This window comes from Elaeis guineensis, chromosome 12, assembly GCF_000442705.2.
Source record: "Elaeis guineensis isolate ETL-2024a chromosome 12, EG11, whole genome shotgun sequence".
In the NCBI taxonomy this organism is placed as follows: Eukaryota; Viridiplantae; Streptophyta; class Magnoliopsida; order Arecales; family Arecaceae; genus Elaeis; species Elaeis guineensis.
Window position 1 is genome coordinate 91,394,837 of NC_026004.2, and position 12,924 is coordinate 91,407,760.

At 39.7% G+C, this 12,924-nt stretch overlaps 1 protein-coding gene across 1 annotated transcript; it reads left to right on the forward strand.

Moving 5' to 3' along the window:
• The first annotated feature begins 11,285 nt into the window (after positions 1-11,285).
• On the forward strand, positions 11,286-12,407 carry LOC105035172 (protein CDI). The gene has a single exon (XM_010910620.4). It carries the CDS (start codon positions 11,383-11,385, stop codon positions 12,115-12,117), a length of 735 nt encoding a protein of 244 aa, XP_010908922.1. The 5' UTR covers positions 11,286-11,382; the 3' UTR covers positions 12,118-12,407.
• The last annotated feature ends 517 nt before the right edge of the window (positions 12,408-12,924 follow it).

Genomic DNA, 12,924 nt, shown 5'->3' on the forward strand with positions numbered 1-12,924 from the left:
TATCATTGAAATGAATATGCTTGATTGGCCTATATTTGCTTGAAATATGATAATGAATAAATATAGTTTATTAAGGGGAAGAAAATTTTTATTAACCACCTTTATTATGACAAAAAGAGGGAGAAATTAAGAGAGTACTAGAACATATTTCAAAAGAAAGAGAAATCAAGAGAAAGTTAACATATTTCAAAAGAGGGAGAAATCAAGAGAAAGTTCAAAGTTTTTCAAAAATTGGCTTTTTACATAAAAAAAGGAGAGTTTTGGTTAAAATTTGATGAATGCTTAATCTTTACTATTAAGATGTTCTGTATCAAAATTTTAAAAATCCATTGGTACTTGAAAGATAGTACTCAAAAGATTTTATCATCATCAAAAAGGAAGAGATTGTTTATTCTGAATTTGATTTTGATGATATCAAAAGAATTTGAGTATAAATTATAGTTACTAATAATACTTGTGAGAGTAATTATAGGATTTCTTATATTGTCCAATGATTGATTTCATTAAAAAAAAATCCTCTCAAAATTTAAGTAAATTCATATCTCCAAAATAAGATTTTTAAGTTATGGAAGCAAAGAAACTAAGTTTGATATGAAAGAAATTTGAAAAAAAAAAGTCTAGCCTAGAAAGACTTCTCAATAAAGTTATTTGCTCAAAAATTAATTTTAAAAAGGCAAGCCTAGCCTAGAATATCTTTGAACAAAAAAAACTACTAAAAAACAAAGCAAAACATTTTTAGCATGCATCATATGCCTATGAGTCGACCAAAAAGAACTTAGCCGATCTAATCTCAATTTAAGAAAAAAAATAGAAAGATATGAAATCCAAATATTTTCCTTAGCCAACTAAGTTCTCATCTAAGCCAACTAAGATAGAGTCATAGCCAACTCATGTACAAGGATAGCCGACTCGACCTCAAACTCAAGTTGAAGATAAAAGAATGAAGATTTTAGATATTCTCCTAAGCTGACCTTGAAAATAAGTTAGCCGATCAAGATAGAAACTTAGCTGACTCATATGAAAGGGATAGTTGACTTATTCTTAGAGATAAAAAAAATAAAAATAATAAAAATATATAAGTTCTCTGAGCTAATCCAAAAATTAAGTTAGCTAACTAAATTATAAAATTAGCTGATTAAGAAGATATCTGAGCCAACCCAATCTCAAGCAAATCGAACAATAGAAAGCAAGAAGATTTGCATCGTTCTTAAGCCGATCCAAAGTTTCATTTAGCCGACTCAACACTTCAAGTTAGCCAACTAAAAGTTTAGATGAGTCGACTTATAGATTTCTGACAAAATAATGTTTAGCCATATTTCATATAAAATGACTATTTTTAAGCTTCCAATGACTAGAGCATTCATTGCCGGTATTTTTGGAGGCCATAAAAGTAAAAAATTCAAATAGAGAACTAAGGATTCAAAGCTACTGAATTTATTGAAGAAAATATTCAAGAAACAAAAAGAGAGAGGAAGGATTCAAGTACTTTCAATTCTCATATTCTCACATTTACTCAACACACACTACAAGGGAAGAGAGTTTTCATGACGAATTTATTTGTGACGGAAAAAATATCTGTCGCAAATAAGGATATCAATGATGAATCTAAATTTTCATCGATAATTAAAAAATATTTACGATGATTCTAAGTTTTCATCATAAATAAAAAATATTAACGATGAAAATAATAATTTTATCATAATAAAAAATTTATTTTTGATGAATATTTTTATCATAAATAATAAAATATTATTAAAATTATAAATATCTAAATATTAGCGACTATAGAGTTTTCACCGTTAATAGTTAAATTTTTTGCGATGAAAAGCTAATTTTTATCTCAATTAACTTATTTATGACTAAAAATTTTCATCACTAATATTGAAAGAAAAATAAAAAATTGAATACCATTACTTATTTGCGACGTAAGGCTCCGTCGTAAATAATTTAATTATTTCTGATGAAATAACACATTGTGTCACAAATAAGTATTATTAACGATAAAAATTTTTATTGTTAATACTTAATAAACTTATAGAATTCTAGCCCAACCGGGCTATTTCGAGCCCAAGCTCGAGCCCAAGACCCAACCTGAACCCCCTTCCTCTCCCTCTATTCCTCTCCTTCCTCTCTCTCAAAACTTCCATATGACTTTGTTGGAGAAACTAGGACCACTGTAGGAACCTAGTGATTAGCCAGCAATCGAAGAAAGAACACCTAGATGTAGAAGCACAAACAATGAAGATCAAGGGCAATCAATGATGCCCTAGCTTCGAATGAAAAGAGAGAGGAGAGAGTTCTTAGGAGAAAGAGCTTTTATTGATTTCTGGTATTCAGCATACATCAAATTCTTGACCTAATTTCATGTATATATACCTATACAAAAAGGATCTAGTCCAAAGCTCAACAAAACTCCCAATAGCTAACGTAATGTGATTGTATACCCCAAATCCATGTACACCCATGTCTTGTCATGCACTCACCCCCTTAGAATTAATTCCAGTCCAAATCATGAATTAGCTCCTTAAGACCTCTTTAACCAAGATCTTAAGTCACCTAGGATCAAACTAGACCCTAGCCCCAAACAGAAATTTCGTACAGCTTTTGTTCAAAAATTGAGTCAACTCTTATTGAGATCAAGTCGACTTGATGGAAATCGAGTCGACTCGTACTGAGATCGAGTCAACTCGACAGCATGTCGGTCATAGATTTTTGAAATACAGCTCTCTGTCTGGTAGCCTCTTTGAGATTGAGTTAACTCTTATTGAACCGAGTTGACTCGCCTGGAATCGAGTCAACTCTTACTGAGATCGAGCCGACTCAGATATCCCCTTTGGCTAAACCTTCAATTGGCTGGATTCCTTAACCCCTTGGCCTATTTTCAACTATTTTCAAGGCTTGGGAGCACTACACCTGAGCTCACAATCTCCACCTTAGTGCTCCCAAGTCCTTATGACTCAGCCTTGTCTTTCAAAGCCATCCATGCCACACATGTACCAAAGCTATCATGGGGAAGAACTTTTGTAAGTGCATCTGACTAGTTCTCCTTTATATGAATTTTCATGAGCCCTACTTCACCTTCCTCCACTAGCTCTCTAATCTTGTGGTATCGCATGTCTATATACTTTATCCTAGCATGATAGATTGGATTCTAAACTAGATGCAAGGCACTCTGACTATCACTATGAAATACCACTGTCTATGCTCTACTCCCATCTCTCCGATGAGTCTTTTGAGCCAAAGACCCTCCTTCACTACCTCTGTGATCCTAATATACTCGACCTTTGTGATAAATAAGGTCATGATTGGTTGAAGGGTAGATCTCCATAAAATCGGTCCACATACATGCTAAAAACATAATCAGTGGTAGACCTCCTCGTGTCCCGATCACTTGCATAGTCAGCATCCACAAAATCTTTCAGAGGATCTAAAACATCTGACATCCTTCCTTATCCTCCTTGCTGCTCAAATGTCAAACCAAGGCTTTGGGTTCCTTGTATATACCGAAGAACCCACTTCAATGCCTTTTAGTGCTCTTTTTCAGGATTGGTCATGTATCTGCTCATCTGGCTCACTGCATATACTATATCAGGTCTGCAATATACCATGGCATACATCACACTTTCCACAATGCTGGTATAGGAAACTCTTTCCATGTACTCTTTCTTTTCCTCTGTTTGAAGGCACTGCTGCTTTGAAAGAGCCATGTGACTAGCTAAAGGTGTTCCAACTGGTTTGGCCTTCTTCATCCCAAACCTCTTCAACACCTTGCTAATGTATCTTCCCTGTGATAAGTGGAGAATACCTCTGCTCCTATCTCGACAAATCTTCATGCCGAGTATCTTCCTGGCTGGATCTAAGTTCATCTCAAACTCTGAAGATAATACACCTTTCAACTCATCCACTGCTTTAGCACTCCTACTGGCAATAAGCATATCATCCACATACAGAAATAGATACATAGCATCATCCTCATCCATATCTCTGACATAAACACAGTTGTTATGTTCATATCTAACAAATCTAAGGCTTAGTACAAAGGCATCAAACCTTTTGTACCACTGACGGGGTGATTGCTTCAGGCCATAGAGAGATCTTCTGAGTAAACATATCTTTTCCTCCAATCCAATCTGAATGAAACCAGCTGGTTACTTTATGTAAATCCTCTCCTCTAGGCTTCCATATAAAAATGCCATCTTCACATCCATCTGCTCCAACTCCATATCATGCTGAGCTATAAGCGACAGCAACGTCCGAAATGAAGTATGATGCACCACCATAGAGAATACCTCAGTGTAGTCCACTTCTTCTCTTTGAGAGTACCCCTTGGCAACAAGCCTTGTCTTAAATCTGACTCCATCTTGCTCTGAAGGTGCCTCCTTTTGTGTGAATACCCACTTAGAGCTGATTGCTTGAGCACCTCTTAGTAGATCCACTAGCTGCCATGTCTTGTTCTTTTCCAGTGACTTCATCTCTTCCATCATGGCCTACATCCATGATTCTCGATCTGGACTCTTCATGGCCTCCTCGAATACCTCTGAATCTCCATTAGCAGTGATGAGAGCATATGAAATGATCTCATCAATGCCATACCTGATCGATCTGTGGATAGTACACTGAGGCTTGTGCAATGCCACTCCCACTGGTGCATTCCTTATACCTGATGTCTGTGGCTCGTTCTGCACCTCCATCTGAACTGCTGGTCCTCTATCTGAGTAAGACCTCTTTTACCCAACTCTACCTCAATAGGTACACTTCTGTAGATGGAAGTAGACTGCATACTATCAACCTGTGACTGAGCACCACTGTCCATCTTTACTTCTCCAGCTCCATCTGTACTCTTCGACCTCTCTAAGATGGTCCTCTCATCAAAAATAATATCCCTATTGATCACCGACCTCTGTGCTTGAGTGTCCCACAATAAGTACCCTTTGACATCTTATGGATACTCGATGAATGTCATCTTCTGAGACTTAGGTCCAGCTTACTTCTTTCAGTTGCCTCCACATGTGCATAGATCGGGCAACCGAAAACTCTCAAGTGGCTAAGCTCCACCTTCTTCCCACTCCAGACCTCCTCTGGAATGTTCCTATTCAGCTTGCAATGAGGGGACCTGTTAATAAGAAAACATGAAAAAGTTATAGCATCACTCCAAAAAGACTTTGGAAGTGATGTCTGTAGCCTCAAACTCCGTGCCTTCTCTATCAGTGTCCGGTTCATCCTCTCTACAACACCATTCTGCTGAGGGGTCATTTTCACTGTGTAATAGCGTTTAATGCCATTCTCCTCATAATACCTCCTAAACTCCAGACTTATGTATTCCCCTCCATTATCTGACCTAAGGCACTTCACCTGTTTTCCTATCTCCTTTTCTACCTCAGCTCTTCAAGCTCGAAATCGGACAAACACCTCTGATTTCTTCTTCATCAGATATAACCACACCTTTCTTGAGTAGTCATCAATAAATATGATAAAATATTTTACCCCACCTCTAGCTGAAACAGGAGCCAATCTCTAAACATCTGAGCGCACTCAATCCAGCACTCCTACAATATGCTTGGTACTATTGATAAACTTCACCCTATATTGTATATTAAAGATGTATGGCTCAAACAAATCGTTGTCCTCCTTCTTCAGAGCTGTGATCATACCTCTTCTGCTTAACTCCGTGAGCCCTCGATCACTCATGTGACCCATCTGATAGTGCCACAGTCGATACATAAGCTATTCCTCCTATGCCACTGCAAGCACCTCTGCACTATCATTCACCACTGAGCCTTCCATCCTATAGAGATTGTTGCTCAATCTTCTTCCTCTCATCACCACCAAAGCTTCCTTAGTAATCTTCAAGCATCCACTTTTCGGTTGGCTGCTAAAAATATATCCCTGCTTCTCCAAGTAGCCCAAAGATATCAAGTTCTTCTTCAACTCCGATGCATGCTTGATATTTGACAATATATGAATAACTCTATCATACATCCTCACCCTAATAGTACTAACTCCAACCACCTTACAAGGATGATCATCACCAAGGCTTATAGTCCCTCCATCTAATCTGTCATAAGTGACAAACCACTCCCAATATGAGGTATAGTGATATGAGCATGCCGAATCCAATATCCATACAGTATCATACTCTATGGATCTATCTAATACAACTAGTAGATCTTCTTCACTACTCATAGATGTTGTATCATCATTCTTACTGGCCTTTCCTTTCTCTGATTTCAAAAGAAGACAATTCCTCTTCAAGTGCCCAGTTTGATGGCACTTGAAATACTTCCAGATTTTCTTCTGATCCTGAGACTTTGACCTGCTCTTAGATTTACCCCAAACATTTTTCTTTGATCTTTCCTACCTCTTATTCACAATCAGAACCTTAAAGTTATGATTACCCTTATAGATCTTTTTCCTTTGCTCATTAGATCTGAGCACTCCAATAGCTTCTTCATAGTTTAGGGTCACTTTTTCATAAACTAAAATTATTATGAGACTATCATATGATCTTGGGATAGAACACAGTAGTAATAATACCCTATCCTCCTCATCTATCTTCATATCCAAACTCATCACCTCTGAATAGACTTAATTAAATCTCTAAATATGAGCAACGAGGTCTCCTCCTTTGGGCATCCTCAGACTATACAGCTGTTTTTTCAACCACAGCTTGTTCATTATATTCTTCCCCATGTATGTATTTTCTAGTCTCATCCAGAGCTCCTTTGCTGTAGTCTCTGCATAAACCTCAAATAACACCTGGTTAGCCAAGCACATCCTGATGGTACTAAAGATAATTTCTTCCAACTCCTTCCAGTTCTTAGCACTGATCCTTTCCGATCTTTTCCTTACTAACACCTTGTAGATCCTTTGCTGAACCAGCAAATCTTTTATCCTTTGCTGAACCAGCAAATCTTTTATCCTTTACTACCATAAGGTAAAGTTTCTCTTGCCATCAAATTTTTCAAAGTCTACTTCAAATCTACTTGAAGCCATCACCACAAACAAGTGAAATCTACACCCTAACACCTTTCTGCAATCACACACCAAAACCTCCTTTGTCGTAGATCTATCTAACCTAGATCTACCTTCCAACCTTCTCTTTCACCTCTTCCACATGTAGAACCACTCCACCTCAATCAGGAGATCACCATGAAGAAGACAAGAGGAGCTAGGGATAAAACCTAGTGCTGTAGAACCTAGATGCAGAAAGTCCTAGGCTCCTTCCTTCTTTCCTCCACGCAACCTCCACTCTGATACCAAATGTTGGAGAAACTAGGACTGACATGGGAACCTGGTGATTAGCTAACAACCAAAGAAAGAACATCTAGATGCAGAAGCACAAACAATGAATATCAAGGGCAATCAATGATGCCCTAGCTTAGAGAGAAAAGAGGGAGAAGAGAGTTCTTGGGAGAAAGAGCTTTTATTGATTTCTAGTATTCAGCATACATCAAATTCTTGACCTAATTACATGTATATATACTTATACACAAAGGGTCAAACCCAAAACTCAACAAAACTTTCAATAACTAAATGTGATTGCACACCCCAAGCCCATATACACCCATGTCTTGCCATGCACTCACCCCTTTAGATTTAATCCCAGTCCAAATTATAAATTAGCTCTTGAAGACTTCTTTAATCGAGGTCTTAAATCACTTAGGATCAAATCAGACTCTAGCCCCAAATAGAAATCCCGTATAGCTTCTATCTAAAAATCGAATCATCTTTTACTGAGATCAAGTCAACTTGACTGAAACCGACTCGACTTGACAGCATATCGGCCATAAGTTTTTGAAACATAGCTCTCTGTTTGGCTACTTTTCTGAGATCGAGTTGACTCTTACTGAGTCTGAGTCGACTCACCTGGAACTGAGTCGACTCTTATTGAGATCGAGTCAACTCATATACCCACTTTGGCTGAACCTTCTGCTGGCTGGCTCCTTTGACTCCTTGGCCTCTTTCCAACTATTCTCAAGGCTTGGGAGTGCCACACCTGAGCTCACAGACTTCACCTCCTCCCTCTCTAATCGTTGGCCCTCTCCTCCCCTCCTTTGTTAGAAAAGGAGAGGTTGCAGAGTGACTTGAGGCCAGTGAGCACGGTGAAGTTAAGGTTGCTAGTGAGGCTGAGGCCATTAAGGGTGAGGGAGACCATGATGCCAGAGCCATCGCAGGAGATCTCATCCAGTCGTGGGGGCAGGTAGAGAATCCCTCCAGTGGGTGCTTTCAGGAGTCGATGGTGCTGGAGGGGTCAGTGCGAATGCCCTTCCTGAACTCTAAGAGGGACCAAATGTCATCGAAAAGCATGGCAGCAGAGAGTCAACCGATAAAGGAGAAGACGAGAACATGTAAAAGGAGGAGGAAATGGAGGTGGGGATCCATATCTCTTTCTTGGTGTCTTGCTTCCTTCCTGACTTAAGAGAAGGAGGAAGAAACCCTAGCCATGGTGGAACCCTGAAAATGAAAATGTAGGAGAAAAGAAGGGAAAGAAGAGAGGTAGTAGAGAGAATGGGCCTTTTTTTTCTATAGAGAGAGGTTAATTTGGAAGTGGACCAAATACAGAGAGAGAGAGAGAATGAAGAATAGAGGGTGCCAATAAAGAACAGCAAAAAATGAGAGAGAGAGAGAAGGGAGAGTGCTAACAAGGAACAACCACTCACAGAACTGACTACAAAGAACAATTACTGTAGACGGACTTTGGGCTACTGTCGGGCTAGACTTCGGGCTTAGGCCCGAGCCAAGCCAAAGATATACCGAGCCCGATCCAAAAGATAAACAGGTCTTATTTTAGGCCCAAGCCCGACCTAAACTGTTTTGGGCCTAGCTAGCTTGAAACCCGACTCAAAGTCGGCTTGCATTCAATTCCAACCCTAAGCACATCTATAATGATTTTCAAAGAAGCCTCTTATTGATCGAAGAAAAGAACTTAAAGCTTCAATGAATATTCATCGTCAACTACAACTGAGGTTCAAAAAGTTTTATTTTTTTTGTGTTCTTACTTGTTCTTTCTAATTTTCATTATATATTTTTTTTCTTGCAAGTTTTTTGGGATAGAAACTTATTGGATAGGCTTATCCAAGTTCATAATTAAATATTGTATTGACTAAGTCTAGGCATGACTTAGTTGAGAAAATTTTGATTGATTTTTTATGTAAAATCAATCAAATTGATTTTCTATGCAAAATTAATCAAATTAATTGTGAGCCTACTAAAACAATTAGTTGGGTTGATTATGAATTTGATTAAAATAATCCTACTTTAATTAAGAAGATTATAGTAAAATTTTCAAATATGAAGACTTGGAGAGTGGATGTAAATGCTGGGTTTGATACCGAACCGCTATAAATTGTTGTGTTTGTATTGCTTATTCTAGTTCTTGTATTGTGCATTGATTTATCATTTATTTTACTATGCATTTTTATTTTTACTATACGCTCGCTTAGTTTACTTTAATTGAGCGCATATTTTAAGATTGTAAAAATTTTTAAAAAATCCAATTCAACCTCTCTCTTGGGTTGCTACATTAGGATAACAGTTCGAGCCAGTATTTCAATTCGATATGGACTTAAATTGCCATCCAAGATAGAGCTTTGTCCTACTAGAAGTAAAATTCAAAATAAACTTATCAATACCCCACATCCAATCTTGCACTCTGGAAGTAAAACATCTTCACCTTTGCTATACTTTTGCAAGCCAACGAACCTGACTTTTTGTTATTTGCTACACTCTAATTTGGGAGCTTGTTAGCAAAATGTACAATTTGAGAAACCTTTCTCCATGGTTTTTCCCATTCCTTGTAATATCTCTACCACCTCTTTAGAAGAAGACAATTAGTCATTCTAAGATGGATCACCTTTAGACCTCCAAGAGCTCAACTTAGGACCAACTTACCAAGCAATGGCACCCATTGCATATATTATCTCTCTCCACAAGATGCTTCATTTCTTTGGTTCAACCTTCTTAATGATTTCAATTGGATATATATCCTAAGCGAGGACATCCAATATATTAGTGTAGACCCCAGCATCAACCTACCTTCCATCATTGTTCTTCGTATACTTCGGTGCCCACTTGGCTAGCAGATAATTATTCATATTATATAGATTCTTAATACCTAAACCTTCTTGACTCCTATCCTAGCTTGCATGCAGCTTTCCAATTGATCAAACAATAGAAACCTCAGATTTTTCTTCTCAATTCCTTTTCACAAGATCAAGCTCGGCAAAGTTGATCAATTCTTTTAATAAGCCATTTTGGAAGTCTAAACACAGAAATAGATAGGAAGGGCACTCAAAGTAGCATTAACAGGGCAAATCTTCCTCTTCCACCAAAAATAAAATGGGGTAAATGTTCCCCCAATAGATAATAATCTTTTTTTTTCAAGAGGCCTATCTATGGATATGAGGATGTACTCACACCCTCATTTCTGGATTGTACTCGTACTTGAATGGTGTGATCATCTACTTGTATCAAAAAAAAAAAAAAAGAGGCTAATCTCTTTTCAATATTTCCACTCGGGATAGCTGCTCATTTTTTGTTATCCCAAAGAGGTAGACCAGGGAAGCCGGCTAGCTTACAGTGTATTATGAAAGCTACTTTCGACGCTTCATCCAACTCAAGGTTGATGTCATTGAGGAAATTGTCATGGAAATAAGAAGGAATGATGCCTATGAATTCCAGATTTGGCTGTTAAACTGACTTCACATGGCTTCCTTCAGATTTCCAAAAGTTGGTAAAACATCCGCGGCAGCCAGCAGAACCAGCCGCGTGAATCGTGTGCTGTATTGGTCTTCCAAACATCAAACCAAAATAATTGCGGTGTTCTCGTGTGCAAGTTTGACAGGCATCCTCGTCAGCATAAGGTCCACACACGCTATTTCCCCGTCAAAAAAATTTCGACGTAGGCCATCAATAATTTTGGATGGTGGCTCCATGTGATGGGGGAGTGGGGCTCCCCATCAATTATTCCTGGACCCACATGGGCGTTCCAAGGTCTTTGGATGGATTCTTCCTTGAGCTAATGTCCCCCAAATTAATGTCTTCTTTATTCGGAAATAAAGAAGACGTGAATAACTTTTAGACCTACTAATAACATTTATCCTTCCTTTGATGGCTGCTTTCCCGGCCTCCATTAAAAGAATCAAACAAAAGAAAAAACATTGGTCCTTGCTTTTCTCAGAGTCAAAGTGCCAGAGCAGTCATCCTTGCTTTATCTCCAGCAGGGTAGAATAATTCTACTAATAACGTTAAGCACCTACCTCGATCGGCCGCTCCCTCTATTTATACTCCCCTACTCTCACTCTCACCTCCAACGCTCTTCTCAATTCTCCTCCCTCTCCTTCCCCTGCTTCCACTCTCCATCCCTCTACGCCGATAGCCACGATGACCATCTCCGCCAATGCCGAAACGCCCTTCAAGGTCTTCGTGGGGTACGACACCCGCGAGGACGTGGCCTTCGAGGTGTGCCGCCACTCCCTCCTCAAGCACTCGTCGGTCCCCGTGGAGGTGATCCCGTTGAAGCAATCCGAGCTGCGGGCCGCGGGGCTCTACAAGCGCGAGCGCGACCCAACCGAGAGCACCGAGTTCTCCTTCACCCGCTTCCTCACCCCCTACCTCGCGGGCTACCAAGGGTGGGCCATGTTCGTGGACTGCGACTTCCTCTACACCGCCGACATCAAGGGCCTCATCGACCTCATCGACGACCAATACGCCGTCATGTGCGTCCACCACGACTACTCCCCCAAGGACGCTCTCAAGATGGACGGGGTGGTCCAGACGGCGTACCCTCGCAAGAACTGGTCCTCCATGGTCCTCTACAACTGTGGCCACCCCAAGAACCGGGTGCTCACGCCGGAGCTCGTCAGCTCCCAGACCGGAGCTTTCCTCCACCGCTTCATGTGGCTCGACGACTCCGACATCGGCGCCGTCCCTTTCGTCTGGAACTTCCTCGTGGGCCACAACAAAGTCGACGACGGGGACCCCGACACGTTCCCGAAGGCTATTCACTACACTCTCGGGGGCCCCTGGTTCCGCGACTACAAGGACTGCGACTTCGCCGACCTCTGGGTCAAGGGGCTGGAGGAGGCGCAGAAGGCCAACAATTTGATTACGGTTTGAGCTCCAACGTGGTGAAGGCGTAATTACGACTATATATATATTATGACTAGTATTATTACTGCTGCTACCAGTATTATTATTATTATTATTATGAAGTTTTCTCATGAGAATCTCATCGATGTTGTCACGTCTCTTATTCTACTTCTTGCAAGAAGTTGTGCGCTAGCTCTCGATCGGTTTCTTTTAAGTTGTTGTATGTGCTGGGTCCTATTCTCTGTGCAATCAACATTCATGTACTTGGGTTCGTGTAATAACCGCATGCAATAATTATGAGAATATGCATTACATTAGCGATCGATTTCTTCTGCTATGCCCCTGAATGTTGATTGCTGATCGAAGCCCTTCATACAAATTAAGGGTTTGGCACCAAAAGAGTACTTGTGTCCCCTTTCTCATTTTTTTCTCCTAGTGGAGCATTGAATGAGGCATTTTCCTGCTCGAATCAATGTGATCTAAAATGCGATGGGTCCTTGAGTATGTAATGTGTAAGCCAACCATATCACAGGTAAGTGGTAATATAATAACGTTCTAAATAAAGCTAGCACCCTTCGAGAAGTTTTTTGTCAGCTGTGCTCCTGAATGTATCCTTCATGCAGAAGAATGATATTGACCTTCTTTTGCAAAATGATCCGTTGATTCATGCTCTGTATAATTTAAAAACTAGAGCGTATTACATGGCATCAACCTTCACAGAGCCATGTAGCCACTAGTTTGTAACCCATGTAGCATGGACATGCATATGCATGCATCAAACTACGATAAAACTAGAGAGGATAAAGGGATGTTCAGTCTGAAGAGTGGAACAAA

What these genes read in the sequence shown, in the direction of transcription:
- LOC105035172 (XM_010910620.4), top strand. Translation starts at nt 11,383, where the DNA reads ATGACCATCTCCGCCAATGCCGAAACGCCCTTCAAGGTCTTCGTGGGG.